The 19,890-nt window shown below is 39.5% G+C and overlaps 1 protein-coding gene across 1 annotated transcript in view; it reads right to left on the reverse strand.

The window, feature by feature from the left end:
* Positions 1–19,890, reverse strand: part of LOC139459899 (ras GTPase-activating protein nGAP-like) — a 288,254-nt gene that overhangs the window by 171,096 nt on the left and 97,268 nt on the right. Inside the window, exon 4 of the mRNA XM_071241619.1 lies at positions 6,994–7,053. Coding sequence (XP_071097720.1) covers positions 6,994–7,053 — 60 coding nt within the window. The remainder of the gene's footprint in view (positions 1–6,993; positions 7,054–19,890) is intronic.

A 19,890-nucleotide genomic window follows, 5' to 3' on the forward strand; every position in this document is an offset into this window, starting at 1 on the left:
TGAATAATTGTATTCAAAAACGAACTTTCATTATTTATATTTTCCGATAAGCAGTCATTATTCAAGTCGAGGGTTGTCAATGATTAAAGATGTCCGTGTAGTGCATACAATTATAAGTTGTTTCTGAATAAGATAAAGTCAATATAAGATTGTTCAAGGGTTCAGGGTGATATCAATCCTATACACAAAATGTCTCCTTATTGTTAGGACATTGTCAATTCCGTTTCATCAGGTCATTCATATGGTTTGGATACCAGTACATCATTTCATACAGGAGTCTGAATAGTGAGCTAATTGTAGTAGCCCAGATGCTACAGCTGACGAAATTAGAACACCAATTGTCTCACTGGAGGTGGGAAAGACTATTACAGAAATATTATTAAGGTTGAATTACATTTGCAAATTTATAGAACTCCTCTGATATCAATGTACTCCGTTTGAAAGATTTACATGTATGTCAATTATTTAAAATGAGATCGACACAGATGTAACACTATGGACATGTGACCTAAAATATAAATTATCTTACACCTGTACTATGGGCCATGTGGCCTGAAATATGAAATAAACTTGATTGATTGATTGATTGATTGATTGATTGGAAAGGCTTGATGTTGCACCCCAGATATTTTCAGATATATTCATAGTAATGGTCTATATTTAGAGGCCGCCTCCGTGGTCTTGTGGTAGAGCATCTGCCCGGAGAGCGGAAGGTCCGGGGTTCGATCCCCAGCCGCGTCATACCAAAAGACGTTAAAAGACGGTACTTTAAGTTACCCAGTCTGGCGCTCGGCATAAAGGGGCTAAAACAAGGACTGGTCGGCTCGGAGTCAGTATACTGTGTCTGAGTGGGGTATTCATGTTAAACTGCGGCATGGTATCTTAGTGAGCTAGCACTATAAATCGGCATCAGTCCGGACTAGTACAAGCAGCCACGCAAACACGTGCATGCACGTCGCTATATAAGTGCAATAATCTTGGACGCGCCGTTAAACCCAATTTCACCTCACCTATATTTAGAGTGAATTTTTAAAACAGTAGTTGACACAATGTTTCCAGAAAGGTGGAATATTGGTATGATTCTTCCTCTCTGCAAGGTGATCAGATGGATGTTAATGATTATAGGACCTTCTCACTGTCACACATAAGGGTAAGCCTTTCACAAGTGGTGAGTAAGTGAGTGAGTTTGATTTTGGGCCGCTTTTAGCAATGTTCCAGCAATATCACGGCAGGGGACACTAGAAATGGGCTTCACACATTGTACCCATGACGGGAATCAAACCTGGGTCTTCGGCATGACGAGCAAACGCTTTAACCACTAGGCTACCCGGCCACCCTGCTTTTCACAAGTATTCTTGGATCTTGTATACGATGGTGGATGGGGTGGAATAACATCTGTGATGAATCACGGGCAGGTTTCAGAGGGGAATACTCAACATTTCATCACAGATTTGTTTTGCAATCATTACCTTCAAAATTGGCACATTGAAAATGTTAGCTCATCATTCTTACATACGTATTCCTCTTACAGATCACTACTTGAAAATTTTGCATCGCAATTAATGCCAAATACAGATTTAATCAGAACACTGTGAAAAATTTGTTATTTATCATACAAATTAAATGTAGATCAGACCCATAAAAAAGCTTTCTAAAAAGTGAGATGTATTTATCTGTAAAAAATGTGATCGTGATATAAATTTGGCACAAATACCATTTTCTGTTGTTTGTCCATAGAGTGTGGGGCGGTCGGGTAGCCTAGTGGTTAAAGTGTTCGCTCGTCACACCTTAGACCTCGTCCACTGTCTCTGTTTTACTTATTTCACATTGTTTTTCATTTTGTTTTATTCTTATTTCACATTTCCATTTTTGGGAAGTTGTCAGATTCGTAAACCAAGTCTTATAAAAAAGAGTCGGGCCAAACTAATGATACCGCAACTGGTGATACTTGACATCAAAGTTCCGGCCATGTAACACCTGGCAAACCCTACCTGAGCATACTGCCTCCTTAATTGCAGGTAACTATATCCTGTTACGGGTCACCTTTGTGGCCTGTCCACTCCATCGCTTTGATGTCCACAAGTAACAAGACATCACATGAAAGCTTTTGACATGAAAAGAAAGATATTTCTTCACTGTGTCATAAAACTCAGATTCCACAGCTCACTTTGAATTCCTTTCGGGAAGTTAGTATGTTGAACTGGGGACGTATTGCATTACATTTTATACAAAAAATAAATTGCTCAGAGGTGTATGTAGGGTAATTTTACTGAAAAGGTTTAAAAGATCATTTTCTCCAAGAAAACAATTCTGTTATCTTATACTTTATCTCTACATATAATTCTGTCAAATCTCTAGTATTAGCTGAGTACACTGTTCACGCCAAGAATAAACTTATAAACAGCATTTGCATATTGCATATACTTAAATCTGATACACACTACATTTGTGTGATATACCAATAACAAGGACATTCTACATGTATATATACACTGAGGGGCAGTGGGTTAATCTAGTGGTCAAAGCGTTCGCTTCTCACGCCAAAGACCTGGGTCCAATTCCCCACATGGGTACAATGTGTGAGGCCCATTTCTGGTGTCCCCTGCTGTGATATTGCTGGAATGTTGCTGAAAGCGGCATAAAACCTCACTCACAAACAAAATACAGCCAAGATGGTGTCCACCGCCGTGATAATGCTGGAATGTTGCTAAAAGCGACATAAATCAATACTCACTCACAAACAACATACAGCCAAGATGGCTGGAAGCAACATCTGAGTGGCAATTGCAACAAGATTTGGGGCTAGATATCTTTTCAAAGTAGCAACAATTACCTTAGTTACCATTTTGATGTCAGGTAGCATGTATAGGTAGGAAAATAACCTAAACTTTCCACATAAATTCTGATTAACATTGAGACTTAGTTCTCTTGCAGTATGAGATGAGTTTGAAGCTGCCTGCAACAGTATATCAGTTATAGCATGGCTGATAACATCATTATTGCAGATAACCAAGGCTTGTACTGCAGTAAGCTGATGCACAACCTAGGTAATATGTATCATTCATAGCACAGAAATGTCAATAGATTTAAAAATACACGCCAAAAAAAGGTTGTAAGAACATGAAACTTGTATGAATAACAACTTCTTTCTTGTCTGTTACACGTTTCAGCGCTACTTCTTGCCCCGTCTTCAAGTTAACAGAATGGTTGCTATCCATTATAGTTCCATGTCTTCATGTTCTTCAGGGGCGGTCGGGTAGCCTAGTAGTTAAAGCGTTCGCTCGTCACTCCGAAGACCCGGGTTCGATTCCCGACATGGGTACAATGTGTGAAGCCCATTTCTGGTGTCCCCTGCCGTGATATTGCTGGAATATTGCTAAAAGCGGCGTAATTTTAACCATACTCACTCACTCACTCACTCACTCACTCACTCACTCACTTAATGTTCTTCTACCTCCTAATGTCTATCAAAGACTAAAATAAGTTTGGTTTGGAATCTGAATCCACAGCCCTGTTCATTCTGAACTTGAGGAAAGGTGGACCCCACGGCCCACATACAAGTTACCCCCCAAAATGTGGGCCAATCAGGAATTTGATGGGATATTGCTGGAAACATAGATGATACATCATTCCCATTAGTCAGATCTTCTGACAGTCTAAGCCATGGTAAGTTCAAGCCAATTCCCTTGAAACACCCTCGGTGTATACTTTGTCCCGGGGTCCTCACTTGATAGCTAACTTTACAAAATATGGACACTTCCTTAAAAGTATCTGTTTTGTCGTGATTATCAATTGCTTTTCATTTCCTCAACGAGAATGAAAATATCCTGGCCAGCTGTTTGACCGATGACAGCTCGGTCATCATGCCAATGTCATGGAAATATATGCATCTTGAAATACGATTGGCTACTTCTGGTGAAATAGACCAATCACCGAGCTTGATAAGGAATGTTTGGTGCAGTTACCTCAGTATTTCATGGGCATTCACTGTGTATTATTATAACTCATACAGTGTGCAGTGTACAAAACCGTGATACGGCTCCATACAAAGCTAAACACAGACCCCCCAACCATGTTCAACGTAAAGCAGAATTGGAGTTTAACAAGGTTAAAACAAACTTACACTGTTCTGATATCAGGATATTTCATTTGTTTTATTAAAGTTGGAATTAAATCAAACACGAAGTAGACACAATGGATAACAACTTCTTTATTTACTATAAAGGCCTTCACATAAATTGTATCTACTTTGTCATCCGTCTACTTCTAAGAAATGCTTATCAAACAAACATGACCATCTCCAAATTGAATGCGCCAATGGCGCAATGGTGCAACCTAAAATAAACTCTGCACTGTTCATTTTAATACAAATAATGGCATACTCCACAGGAACTTAACCAAACATAACAATGCACTTATCACTGTCAAACTACCAAATGTAAGGGGGGATGTTTTTACTGAATAAATTCAACCTTTAAATACATTTCCCCCCAATCCAGCTGCCTCGAGTTTCACCATAAAAATATCATATATCATTACAATATGAGCTCAAATGCATTTAGGTTACAGTTTCCATGACAACCATATGCAACAAATGTAACGCATACACACAATATTACTTATCACAAAGCCAAAATCTTGGCATGCATGCTGATTTTTATTGCAAAGACTTTCTGAAATTCTGTTTACGATGAAGAACATGTAAGCAGAACACAGATCGTTGTAACACAGCTCAGTTATTTGAACTGGTCTGTAGCTCAGTGAGTCGTGTTCAGACATGCACATGTTAACGATGCTACGAGTGAACCAGCTCCCTCTGAGGTCTACTAAAACTGTGCCTGGAACTCGCATGGAATCGGATCCAGTTTTCAGATCATAAGAGGATTACAAGCTATCAGATACAAAGTGTCGGAGTACGCTGCATGAAAGATGTTTGACTTCACGGATTGGTAATTAACTGGGAGTCATGTAATGCATCATTACTTTGATATCTGACATGGTGTATATCACCATGTGGCCTACTTTTCAGCCCTATAAGTAGCGACCATTTTAGAGACCAAATGCAACCTAAATCTTTGATTGGCGACTTAAATTTATCTACTGCTCGCCACTTGGCTACCTAAAAGTAAACGTAACTGGTGACAATATCTGTTTTAGATATCTGTTGGCTCCTAAAAAGTTATGTTTGGCTCCTAAAATATTCGTGTTAGGAGCGGCTTGTCTCCCTAACAAGAAAACAAACTCAGACGGCTGCTTTTACTACTCCTTTTTCTGTAGTTCTTATATTTTCCATTCCTAGTTTTAGAGCTAACCCCTTATGATGGACATGAGAATGTGTCAGTCTGGGCCTGAAGAACCAGGGGTTGATAATGTGAGCAACAATTGGTGACCAGTGAGACACAATCTACGCTGTCATGCCTTTCATGTTTGTTTACCTAATAGCATTACGTTAAGTACGCGTGTCCAAGATAATGATAGCGAGAGATGGTTGTTTAAAGCCACAGGCATCAATACTAGCCTTTATCACAATAAATAAAGTAAAACTGATTCTATGGCATTTGATTATCTCGCCAAGCAACTAATGTTTGTTTCCAATAACCAAAAATAAATAAGGCCACTCCCACTATTGGACTACTGTTTCCTGATTGGCTGATAACAGAATGGGCAGGATTTGTGTCACATTATCAAAGAGTGTGGTTACCGATCGATGTTACTGATTTCATATCTTTGTATACAGTTTTTTATGTAAATGATTAAAACTATCTGTGAAGTTATTATTAACAAGGTTTACACAGTGTGAACACTGGGTTTTTTATGGGTTTCCTAAAATGCAAAAACCTTGAAGTTAATTCTTAAAAAGCCAGAAAATAATCGAGTCAGGTCCAGGTTGCTGAATGTATTAGTATAGTTTCACGCCATCGATGCTTTGTTTGTTGTTTAACCCAACACTCTGCAATATTTCAGATACATGACGGCGGCCTGTAAATAATCGAGTCTGGACAAGACAATCCAGTGATTGACATCACTAGCATCGGGATACGCAATTGGGATACAGTGACATGCATCAACTAAGTCAGCGAGCCTGACCACCCGATCCTGTTAGTCGCCTCTTAAGGCAAGCATGGGTTGTTGAAGACCTATTCTGTCGCCAGGTCTTCACGGGTCACACCAATGCCTGGGCCTGACATCCCTATTAATTCCGCTCTGACAACAAGCACGTGGTACTGGGGTTGTCAGGGCATTTACATGCAAATGTACCACAGTTTCTTTGCTGTATTTTAACCCCACAATCAGCAGTATTCCAGCTATATGATGGTGGCCTGTAAATAATCTAATCTGGACCAGAAAATCCTGTGATCGATATTGTGGTCAACGATCCACGCTGTTAGAGTAAAATGACAATCAACCGAATCACTGAGTCTGACCAACCGCTCCCTGTAGTCGCCTCTTGCGACCAGCACAGGTTGGTGGGGACCTATTCGAACCCAGCATCACCACAGGGTCTTTCTGTAGTACCTGTGCCAGCAGTGACCCAAACAATGGTATAGGGGCCTATAATAACATGGAATGCTTGAAGACCAGAGACAGACAGTCTCCTTGGTCACATATGACAGTGGAATTTTCTTTTGGGCACTTCAAACACTCCTAGAGCGGTTGGGTAGCCTAGTGGTTAAAGCGTTCGCTCGTCACGCTGAAGACCCGGGCTCGATTCCCGACATGGGTACAATGTGTGAAGCCCATTTCTGGTGTCCCCCGCCGTGATATTGCTGGGATATTGCTAAAAGTGGCGTTAAACCATACTCACTCACTCAAACACTCTTAATACTCAGCATCAAAGTAAAAGACCAACAATACTAGCTAAAAAGTTCCTTATTAAAATAAAGAACTATTTACTTACTACATCATGATTCTTAAAGAATTTGCCTAAAAAGACAAGTCATAAAACACTAACCCAGCCATTAACGCTGGCTAGTCTAAGGGGAGACAACTCACCTGGCAGGCTCTCATTTCTGATCTGGAATGTCCTGCTCTTGAAGAAGCTCTCCGCCGAGGCTGTGGACAAAGGAACAACAAAATTAGTCACAGTCAGTCACACCCACCATGCATAACAGTAACATACAGAAACATACAATTTTTGCTTTTTCATTTGGTATGTTGTTTAAACAGCAATAGTCCAGCTGTAAATAGTAATTAATTGTGTCTGGACCAGACAAACCAGTTATTGAAATTGTTAGCAATGATCCACACCATCGAGGTATAAGCACATGCTATCAACCAAGTCCCCAAGCCACAACGCTCAATTCATTTGGTCACCTATATTGTTTGTTTGTTTGTTCTGTTTGTTGTTTTTAACCCCACAATCAACAATATTCCAGCCATATGATGGCATCCTGTAAATAATCAAGTCTGGACCACACAAAACAGTGATTGACATCATGAGCATCGATCTACACATTTGGGATACAATGACACACATCAAGCAAGTTCTAGCCTGGAATCCCCACTGGTATATAACTTACAGTAACGTATTGCCACAGACTGCTGCCTCACGAACAAAGTAAAGACACCAACACGTTCCCCAGCTCCATGTACATATGCTTTTGGAGCAAGTGTCTCCAGACCCATGTTGACTGTATGAAGGTGAAAGCTTAGAAAACAACCCTATCACCCAGCAATGGTAAATAAGGTCCCAAATGTCATGCATTGATCGGACATTGCACAACAACACAGTACAATGTCGCACTCGGGTTCTGTATATTGGTTTGATCTACAGCAGTTGGAATATAAATAAGCTGCAAAACCCATGTTCTTCTAAATTACAAACTCTTTTAGTTCAATAGAAACATTCTCAGAAACAATAGATCACAAGAGGTGAGATTTTATTCTGGAATGAATACGGTGCAAAGACTTTGATCATGCAAGATATAGAAAATCAATAGTTCATTTACATCATTTTCACAAAATCGTCATCTGCAATGACTGAGTCACGGAATGTGATGCTGTAAGTTTGTATAAAAATTGGTCCGGAATATCGGTTGGTCCGAAGAGTATAAGGACTTGTTCTCGCCTTCCTCGGAACATGCTCAGTCCCTTGAAAGTCTATGTATGCTCACCATTGTTGTAAATGTTGGTTAAGTACTTATATATACTCCAATATACACAGACACATTTACATGAACATGAAATATAGAATATTAAGATAATGGAACAAAAGCCACACCATAAGTTTAATAACATGAATTGGGAATTATATTTCAATTTAGGAATTTGCTGCATTTGTATTTGCATTTGCTGCAGATCAACCTCAAAGCAGGTCTAGATAGATCCCTGTATCTCCGATCATTCACCACCAGGGGGAGCATATCTCTTTGTTGCTTAGTGGCATACAGTTTGAAAACATATCTAAGGGTGCCTATATAGGCTTCATGACACAAACGTCACAACAGTATGAGTTGTCTCCCTTTCAGACTGTTTTATATTCACCCGATTCTTTCATATTACTATAGTTAATCTGTCGCGATGTATTCACTTTCAAGAACTGACTTCAATATGTGTGTGGATTTACTCAGTATGCACACCAGATTTTACATTCACAAAAGCATCTTGAAGTTAGTTCCTAATGATCAACAATCCTTGTCCAAGCACCAAGAAATCTGAATCTTCTCCATGTGGTCACAAGCACAGGGCTTCAGGCAAGAAGAAAGGTGTTCTTCCTTACATTGTTTGCCAGTGTAATCATTATTAGGATGAATGGTCATCCAGTGACATCTCGTTAGCTCCAATCCTGTTAATCAAGACGGCTTTCGGTCCAGAGTCCTTGTATTCCAAACCCCTTGTAGTCCAGAGCCTTTGTAGGCCAAACCCCTTGTAGTCCAGACCCCTTGTAGTCCAGACCCCTTGTAGTCCAAACTCTTGTAGTCCAAACCCTTTGTAGTCCAGACCCTTGTAGTCCAAACCCTAGTATTCCAAACCCCTTGTAGTCCAGAACCTTTGTAGGCCAAACCCCTTGAAATGTCCAGAATCCTTGTCTTCCAGAGCTCCTGTAGTCCAAACCCCTTGTAGTCTAGACCCTTTGTAGTCAAGACCCTTGTAGTCCAAACCCTAGTAGTCCAGACCCCTTGTAGTCCAAACCCTATTAGTCCAGACCCCTTGTATTCGAGACCCCAAGTACTCAAGACCCCTAGTAGCACTGAAGCATACCAAAAGGCAAAAAGCTTCAACAAATGGCTAGCTCTGATACATACAAGCACCTGCTTCCACAAAGTATGAATATTCATAAAATATGTATCAATATTTGAATGACAAGGATATTATCTCAGCACTACAACAGCCCAAACTCACTCTCGTACAGAGACTACTGATCTAATTTAGAGACCAATGATCTACGTTAGAGATCACGATCTAACTTAGGCACTACTGATCTAACTTAGAGACCACCAATCTAACTTAGAGACCACCGATCTTATGTAGAGAACACCAATCTAAGTTAAGGATCACCTATCTAACTTAGAGACCACCGATCTGATGTAGATAACACCAATCTAAGTTAAGGATCACCTATCTAACTTAGAGACCACTGATCTAACTTAGAGACTACTGATCTAACTTAGACACAACAGATCTAACCTAGAGACCACTGATCTAACTTAGAGAAACCACTGATATTACTTAGAGAACAATGATCTAACTCAAAAACCACCTATCTAATTTAGAGATCACGGCCTAACTAACAGAGGCTTACCACAGTTAGAGCTGATATCACTTTTTGACTCTAGACCTGGTTCTGAACCTTATCTTGAATACTTTAATACTTTGCTTCTGATATACACTGGCTTTCTTATGAAGGGGTTACATGTACCAGGTTACCTAGACGACCAACTGGTTCATTCTGCTTTTGCTCTGGTACTGTGCACAGAGTATCGAGTTTTTACTGAGAGGGTCAGTTTCAATACACTAATCCCTGTCCTAGACATCGGGACAGATCTCAGCAAACAACAAGTACTAAAGCAGTGATACATTACAGCAAGGTGAGACTCCAATCTTACATAGGTAGATAAACTACCAAATAGTTAGACTTGCCTAATCTCGGCCATAGTAGGTGATTATACGGTTCGTGGTCATATTGACACATCAGGATCAGATGAAAGTTAAGTTCACAAACAGATTTATCCAGACTATTGAGTTCCCTAGAACATAATAAATATTCAGGGTAGAGCATTACGAGGATATATCCCCGAAAGATAAATGTGACGTCAGGTGACATGGGATTCAATGTCACGATCAAGATTACTTATATAGTGACGTGCATGCATGTATATGTGTGTGCGTGTTCGTGCTTGTACTCATCCACACTAATTCCGATTATATATAGCTAGCTCACTGAGATACCATGCCGCAGTTTAACATGAATACCCCACTCAGACACAGTATACTGACTCCAAGCCGACCAGTCCTTGTTTTAACCCCTTGATGCCGAGTGCCAGACAGGGTAACAACAAGTACCATCTTTTTACGTCTTTTGGTATGACACAGCCAGGGATTGAACTCCGGACCATTGATGATCTAACATAGAGGTCACTGATGTAGCATAGAGACCACCAATCTAACATAGAGACCACCAATCTAACATAGAGACCACTGATATAGCATAGAGAACAACAATCTAACATAGAGAATACCGATCTAACAAAGAGACTACTGATCTAACATAGAGACTACTGATCTAACATAGAGACTACCGATCTAACATAGAGACCACCAATCTAACATAGAGACTACTGATCTAACATAGAGACTACTGATCTAACATAGAGACCACCAATCTAACATAGAGACTACTGATCTAACATAGAGACCACTGATATAGCATAGAGACCACCAATCTAACATAGAGACTACCGATCTAACATAGAGACCACCAATCTAACATAGAGACCACCAATCTAACATAGAGACCACCAATCTAACATAGAGACTACTGATCTAACATAGAGACCACCAATCTAACATAGAGACTACTGATCTAACATAGAGACCACCAATCTAACATAGAGACTACTGATCTAACATAGAGACTACTGATATAGCATAGAGACCACCAATCTAACATAGAGACTACCGATCTAACAAAGAGACCACTGATCTAACATAGAGACTACTGATATAGCATAGAGAACAACAATCTAACATAGAGACTACTGATCTAACATAGAGACCACCAATCTAACATAGAGACCACCAATCTAACATAGAGACTACTGATATAGCATAGAGAACAACAATCTAACATAGAGACTACTGATCTAACATAGAGACCACCAATCTAACATAGAGACCACCAATCTAACATAGAGACTACTGATATAGCATAGAGAACAACAATCTAACATAGAGACTACTGATCTAACATAGAGACCACCAATCTAACATAGAGACCACCAATCTAACATAGAGACTACTGATATAGCATAGAGAACAACAATCTAACATAGAGACTACCGATCTAACAAAGAGACTACTGATCTAACATAGAGACCACCAATCTAACATAGAGACCACTGATATAGCATAGAGAACAACAATCTAACAAAGAGACTACCGATCTAACAAAGAGACTACTGATCTAACATAGAGACCACCAATCTAACATAGAGACTACCGATCTAACATAGAGACTACTGATCTAACATAGAGACTACCGATCTAACAAAGAGACTCCTGATCTAACATAGAGACCACCAATCTAACATAGAGACTACTGATATAGCATAGAGAACAATAATCTAACATAGAGACTACCGATCTAACAAAGAGACTACTGATCTAACATAGAGACCACCAATCTAACATAGAGACTACCGATCTAACAAAGAGACTACTGATCTAACATAGAGACCACCAATCTAACATAGAGACTACCGATCTAACATAGAGACCACCAATCTAACATACAGACTACTGATCTAACATAGAGACTACTGATATAGCATAGAGACCACCAATCTAACATAGAGACCACCAATCTAACATAGAGACCACCAATCTAACACAGAGACTACTGATCTAACATAGAGACTACTGATCTAACATAGAGACCACCAATCTAACATAGAGACCACCAATCTAACATAGAGACCACCAATCTAACATAGAGACCACCAATCTAACATAGAGACTACTGATATAACATAGAGACCACCAATCTAACATAGAGACTACTGATCTAACATAGAGACTACTGATATAGCATAGAGACCACCAATCTAACATAGAGACTACCGATCTAACATAGAGACCACCAATCTAACATAGAGACCACAATCTAACATAGAGACCACCAATCTAACATAGAGACTACTGATCTAACATAGACACCACCAATCTAACACAGAGACCACCGATCTAACATAAGAGACCACCAATCTAACTTAGAAACCACTGATCTAACACAGAGACCACCAATCTAACTTAGAGAACAACAATCTAACAAAGAGACCACTGATCTAACAGAGACAACCAATCTTACATAGACCACCGATCTAACTTAGAGAAGGTTCTAACATAGAGACTACCGATCTAACATAGAGACCACCAATCTAACATACAGACTACTGATCTAACATAGAGACTACTGATATAGCATAGAGACCACCAATCTAACATAGAGACCACCAATCTAACATAGAGACCACCAATCTAACACAGAGACTACCGATCTAACATAGAGACTACTGATCTAACATAGAGACCACCAATCTAACATAGAGACCACCAATCTAACATAGAGACCACCAATCTAACATAGAGACCACCAATCTAACATAGAGACTACTGATCTAACATAGAGACCACCAATCTAACATAGAGACTACTGATCTAACATAGAGACTACTGATCTAACATAGAGACTACCGATCTAACAAAGAGACTCCTGATCTAACATAGAGACCACCAATCTAACATAGAGACTACTGATATAGCATAGAGAACAATAATCTAACATAGAGACTACCGATCTAACAAAGAGACTACTGATCTAACATAGAGACCACCAATCTAACATAGAGACTACCGATCTAACAAAGAGACTACTGATCTAACATAGAGACCACCAATCTAACACAGAGACCACCGATCTAACATAAGAGACCACCGATCTAACTTAGAAACCACTGATCTAACACAGAGACCACCAATCTAACTTAGAGAACAACAATCTAACAAAGAGACCACTGATCTAACAGAGACAACCAATCTTACATAGACCACCGATCTAACTTAGAGAAGGTTCTAACATAGAGACTACTGATCTAACTTAGAGGAGACCACCTACCTAATTTAGAGACTACCGATCTAACAGACCACTGATCTAACTTAGAGCCTACTGATATAACTTAGAGAACAATGATCTAACTGAGAGGCCACCGATCTTAGAGAACAATGATCTAACATAAAGACCACTGTTCTAACATAGAGAACAATTATCTAACTTGGAGACCACCATTTTAACTTAGAGACCACCAATATAACAGAGACCACCAATCTAACACACAGACCACCAATCTAACATAGACCACTGATCTAACTTAGAGAGCGATGTAACATAGAGACCACCAATCTAACTTAGAGAACAATGATCTAACTGAGAGACCATGGATCTTAGAGAACAATGACCTAACATGACCCATGTTCTAAGAAGAGAACAATGATCTAACTTGGAGACCACCGTTCTAACTTAGAGACCACCGATATAACACAGAGACCACCGATCTAACTTACAGACCATCTATCTAACACAGACCACCAATCGACCACTGATCTAACTTAGAGAGCGATGTAACATAGAGACCTATGATATAACTTAGAGACCACTGAAGTAAATTAGAGAACAATAATCTAACTTGCAGACCACAATTGACCAGTATTCAGGAAATACAAACTCAATCGAATGTATTGGTGCTAAATAGTCCTGGTAACCTTTAAGAATGTATGCCAGCCCCCAGCCACTGAACACCAAGACACACACCGAATAGCAGCATGTAGCTGCCGATTACATCACATGTGTGCAGGCAATTGGCCTACAGGCTGATCAGTGGAGAATGTCACTCAAGTGTACACCTCATTACTGCTGTTACTTAAACAATACACTCACCATGGTACTGGATTATTATAACATACAAGCACCTGGATCATAAAATATAAGCACCTGGCCTTGTGGGTGAGTGAGTGAGTGGGTTTTGGTGAGTGAGTGAGTGAGTGGATCTTTCATCATGTGAGCAACGATCCATCTGACACAGTGATACACAATCAGCATAACAACACAGTCTGACCACCCGATCCATGTCCTGTTACAGCAAGCGAGGAGCCACCATGTCTTATCTTAATCTGCTCTTGCAACAAGCAGGGGAACCCATTCTCTCAATAGTGAGTGAGTTGGGTTAAATGCCGCTGTGAACAACAGGAAGTCTTATCATTTGCATCATGTCAGATAAATGTGGGAGTAGATCCTGGCACTACAAGGGGAGGCAACTCTGCACTGAGAATTACAGCATATCAGACTGGAGCAGGTAGCCTCCCTATTTTCCTAACAAGTAAAGTTTTTCAGATGGACTCATGAAATGAAGTCTGGAGATAGACTGTCTCAGAAAATTATTTCACATCAATACACGCTACTTACAAGATGTAGACTCTGAGAATCACATCAATACACACTACTTACAAGATGTAGACTCCGAGAATCAAGGTATATATCTATAACAAACCTTGACATGCCTCATCCAAACGGTAATCACAGGCAGAAGTCAAGCTACTTGGTAATGAGTCCCGTCAGCCTCCCATTCATTAACACACCGAGAAGGGGCAGACTTACGTCCCCCTGCACTCTCACACGAATCAATTCCTGAACCTGCACCAGTGTGCAACTTACATGATAACGACGACACAGCTATGTCTTGCATCCGTCCGACCAGATGGCTCAAGAATACCAATGTTTGTGCTAGATTACACCTGCAGAGACAATTCACCTACAACGTCCGATGTGTACCAATACCGCCACCTAAATCCACAGAAGAGTAAACTGTGAATAATCCAGAGGCTTCAATTCCTGCAGAATATTTAGAAACCGTTAACTAAATACTTTTTCCACAAATCTTATTTTTCTTCTGTCACCTGAGTGCGAAGGGCTGGCATTAGACACATCTTAAACAACAAACCATGATGACTGCGCAAGCCGTCACATTACCCCCATCACTCACCCATCTCGGAGTGCACCAACTCATCATCCATGTTCCCAGGAATGATACAATTACGAGCTACTGGGACAGGAACAGTTGCAGGAGAGACTTAACATTATCAACTTACCTACGTCATATTTCTTAAACCTGGAAAACATGCTTGTATCTGAAGAGCGATCCAGGGAAACAACGAATATCCAAGGTGTGTTTTTTCAGGTGGGCGATCCCGTCATCAGCTGTTTTCTTCCCGTCAAAACATATCACACATTCACTACCTCAACACATCATCATCTATCACAATCACTGAACTTCTTCGTCCAAGTTTTTTACAAAGGTTTGCAGGATAAAAACACAAACAACCAATCAGTGGAGGCAGCAGACGTCAGTATGAGTTTCACATCCTCTCATCCCAAGCCTCCCGCTCCACCATTGTGGCCAAGCAGGCATGTTCCCACATTCTATATATACAATACATGTTCACTCAGCTACCAAATAACTCGCCAATTTTCCACTTATGCTAGTCGTCCTGGCGATGGGATGTCAGGTTCACAGTCAAGATCTGAACTTATAGTGTTTTGCCATTTGCAGGTTCTGTAGCCAGTGATAGGGACGTGTGCCACGCTCCGAAATACATCCTGCCTACGAATGAAGTTATCTGCCAGGTTGGGAGCCCAGCTGTTCATATCAGAATACAGGAATCTCCATTCCTTGAGGTCTTGAAGACCCACATTGCCTTTGCTAATGCTTGACTGTGTCCATCTATATCAGTTATACAGTTGTGACGAGATATCGAGGTGGAGGTGAGGGGCTTCTACCAACTCAGGAGATGCCTAACAGAGCATTTCTGATTCTTAAGCACCTGAACTATCGTCACATGAAAGGCAAGGAGGATCAAGAGTTTTCACATCATTCACAGACCATGAAAGAAAAACATCAAATGATAAGAAAAACATTTAAAAAGAAAAAGGAAGAAATCAAAGAAAATTGAAAATCAGATCAAACGATAGAATTATTTTGTATCTTACATATAAATCTAACGTTATATCATGAAAATTATTTTGAAGATTTTTTAAAATCTAGCAAATATCACATCATCTGAAACTTTCAAGTCATTAGTCAAACTTAACCATGTTTAATTGCCAAAACAATTCTTTCATTTACCAAGGGGATTTCAAATACTACTTAGACACGAACACACGATAAATCAAGTATATTCCTCATCAAGAACTTCACAACTGTACAAACATCAGCACATGCAGTTGGTCCTGTTTTCCCAGAGGGGTTCTGGCTATGAGGCTGCACTGTTTACAAGAAATGACTTGGCCTAGTCAGCTTGCTGCTTCATCAACTGGAGAGACTAAATATTTATCTCAATAAGTACAAGGTCCTTGAAGAAGTCAAAGAAGTATGTTGACAGTTCATGGTGCTGGCAGTCCACGCTGTGTAAACACCCTGCTCCAAACCATTATCAGAAGCCTATCTGCTTCCTACATATATGGGAGCGATGCTCCAGCCATACACCTCCAATAAACAACAAATCACCAGCTGTATCATAACACAACGAGGATGAACTTGCCGTGGATCTCAAACAAGAGTGTCAGGAAAAATAATCAACAGTTCCATAAAGTGGACTTGTCCTTTATGCCCTGTCAACTTCCGACGACCTCGATCTAAGAATAAATCTATAATCTACAACTTTAGCCATTAATCCAAGGCCAAAGCCTTTAAAATGGCTTTCGGTTGAATAAGCTCAGCTAACAATGAGAATGAGAATGAACTCATGAGAAGACTAATATCCACTGAGAAAGTCTCCCAATGTCCAGGACAGGGCTGTTTTTTACCCAGGTGTATCAAGTCCTCATTGGCTGTGCGTGTTTTAGAAATGTTCCACAATAGTTCTCCAGGATTTTTCAATACACAACAATAAGTAAGCACAATCACGAACTTGTTTCTCAAACAAACTGTAAGTAAAACGGTTAAAGGTTTCCACAAAATCCTTGTTTTTCCCCAGTCACCTCCTGAGCAGCTGCACAACGATCATCACCACCATGGTCAGATGTGTTGTATTCGCCATGCACTCAGCAGTACAACATCTCACAGTGTCCATAACAGTCCTGATGTCCTCACACAGCTTCCGTGAGATATATTTTCACACAATGTTTGATAAGAGCGTCTCCATTTCACACATCCAAGACAAACTTTCTTTCTGTTAAAATATTACTCTTAACTAACATAGTCAATTGACACACCAATATTACATCCACATCTTCACTAAAAGCTTCAGCCACCGTCCAACCCACTGTCCACTCAACTCACTGACTCCAGGTCTAGCTCTGATATTGGAAACGTTTCCTGAAGCCTTTACACAACAGAGTTCATCTTACTTTCAAGGGTAATTGAACACACATGAACCATCCAGAAAATTGACCACATTTTTTACAAGTCAGTGAGAAATAATTTAATTACCGAGCAAGTCGTGCCCCTGCTAAACTAACATTAATTACCTCCCCTTTAGTCTTACTCCGTTCAAATTTCCCTTTCTCAAACTCGTTTCATGCAGCTCTCTCCACAACATTAAACTTGATAATATGCAAAAGCTCATTTTCTGACAAGTCTGAGGCTCCTGTTTTAAACATTAGTTCATCATGAATGCGGGTGTGCAACTATTAAAATATCAAATTACAAATTGTCGACCTTTTTGTTCTCGGATCATATTCATGACGTTGATTCATCAGAAAGAAAAATTTAACTTTCAGAATTTGCAACATGATATTCATTTCTACTATTTTTTTGTTGTAAGACTTCAGGGAAATATTAAACAGAAGGAATTTTGGTGCTAGAAAAAAGCACAATCTGAGAAAGCATCCAAGATTAATTGTGGTTTTCCCAGGAGTTAATGTTTAACAAAAAAGTCACTTGAAATTCCTGTTAAATTTTTAACATTTGAAATCCTACGCAAGCATAATAGCTTTATGTTATAATAAATGCTTTATAGAACACATGAAAAAAAATATTCTAGAGAAATGTGCACACTTTTTTTCAGAGAATGGGCGTAGAGGGATACACAAACATTTTTATACAAAAAGTTCTTTTCTTCTTCAAATAATAAAAAATATTTCTATCTTCCAGCTTTGTCTGCATGGACAAAACACAGCTACAGGCTACAACTGCCTGGACCATAAAATAGACAGCAAAACCCTATTACCTGCATACAACAAGTACACAAAACCTTATCACCAATTTGCCATGAGTCTTCACCAAAGAATCGGTTGCTTATTTTTCTAGCCTCAAATAACATCTAAAAGTCAAGTCCCCCTATTCCTGTACTGTTACAACTCATAGAGGAAACTAACTCTCATAATACAAAATGTCAAATGTAAGAAATATCATGCACACTTTTTTATGACAGAGACTTCGAATCCTAAGATTTGCTGAAGTGTCCTTTACACTGTGTCTCCTGAATTGTCACGACATCCTTCAAAAAGACCTTCAGCTGTCACAATAAACCATCTGTCCTACGTAACACATCCCTACTTAATTTAATTCATCAAGCGAAAGATTCATCCATAATAAACAACCTTCTCTGGCAGTACTTGCAAGACTTTCTCCAGTCTCACTAAAGAATGTCTGAACCATTTTGTGTCATAATTTGCTAAATGCCATCTGTGGGTAGTTACATTTACCGATGTTCAGCTGCCAGAAGTGCCGCCTCTCTCTTGGAGGTTATTCCCTAGCTCGCCTTCTTTATTACCCATGCTCTTCTAAGCACGGAGAATGTCCTGCTTCGGTAAACATTGGCACGTGCTCCCACCCCTGCTACAGGCACGTGCTTGCTTTCTGTGTTGCAAGGAATTAGTCACATGATTTCTAATGTACGATCAGTTACAGGACAAGGCTTAGATGCTGTACGCCTTTCAATACTGTAGCTTTGGGGGTAAATCCTTGGATTAACAAACCAATTTGTGTTTAAGTCATGTATTACATCAATCTATAGAAAGGGATATATGAAATGATGCAAGCCATTGATTGAAATGTCTGTTCCTAAAGACCAAATAATTGTTATTTGTACAACTAAGAGTGTTAAATACAATTTCTTCTCCAGAAAGGAAAAATGCCTTCAGTGGTATTGTTTCTTTAATTAGTTTTTTGGATATTAAAATAGAGGAAATTTGATCACTGGATCAAGTACAGTACATTGTAATTATATTCTTTTTAAACGGCCATGTTTAATTAGAATATTCTACAGCACAAGTTAAATCATTTAGTCTATTATAACTTAATCAAATAACTTATTATCTGATACATACTGTGCAATAGTTTCACAAAAGTATCTTTTTTAAGAAAATGTAGCAATCTAGAAAATGTTTTGTTTTGATGAAGACTTTCCTTCTGAATCTTTGACGGGCAAAAAGACTTCCATAAAGATCCCTTCCTGGAAGAACAGGAAATTTGATCTCAAGCTTGATAATTTCAGAATAACTGTTTAGCCGTAATCTCTACAAACGATGTGATTATAGGATGGTTTAAGTAAATTCCAGGATAACAATATCAAGCATGCTTACTCCCTAAATACTTGGATGATCTTTTCCATGTACAGTACCTGCTCTGTGGCAGAAGAACAGCAAGGATTAAACCATTCCCAATCAGTAGACGACGA

This window comes from Haliotis cracherodii, unplaced genomic scaffold (genome assembly GCF_022045235.1).
Source record: "Haliotis cracherodii isolate W230 unplaced genomic scaffold, xgHalCrac1.p SCAF_13, whole genome shotgun sequence".
Classification (NCBI taxonomy): Eukaryota; Metazoa; Mollusca; class Gastropoda; order Lepetellida; family Haliotidae; genus Haliotis; species Haliotis cracherodii.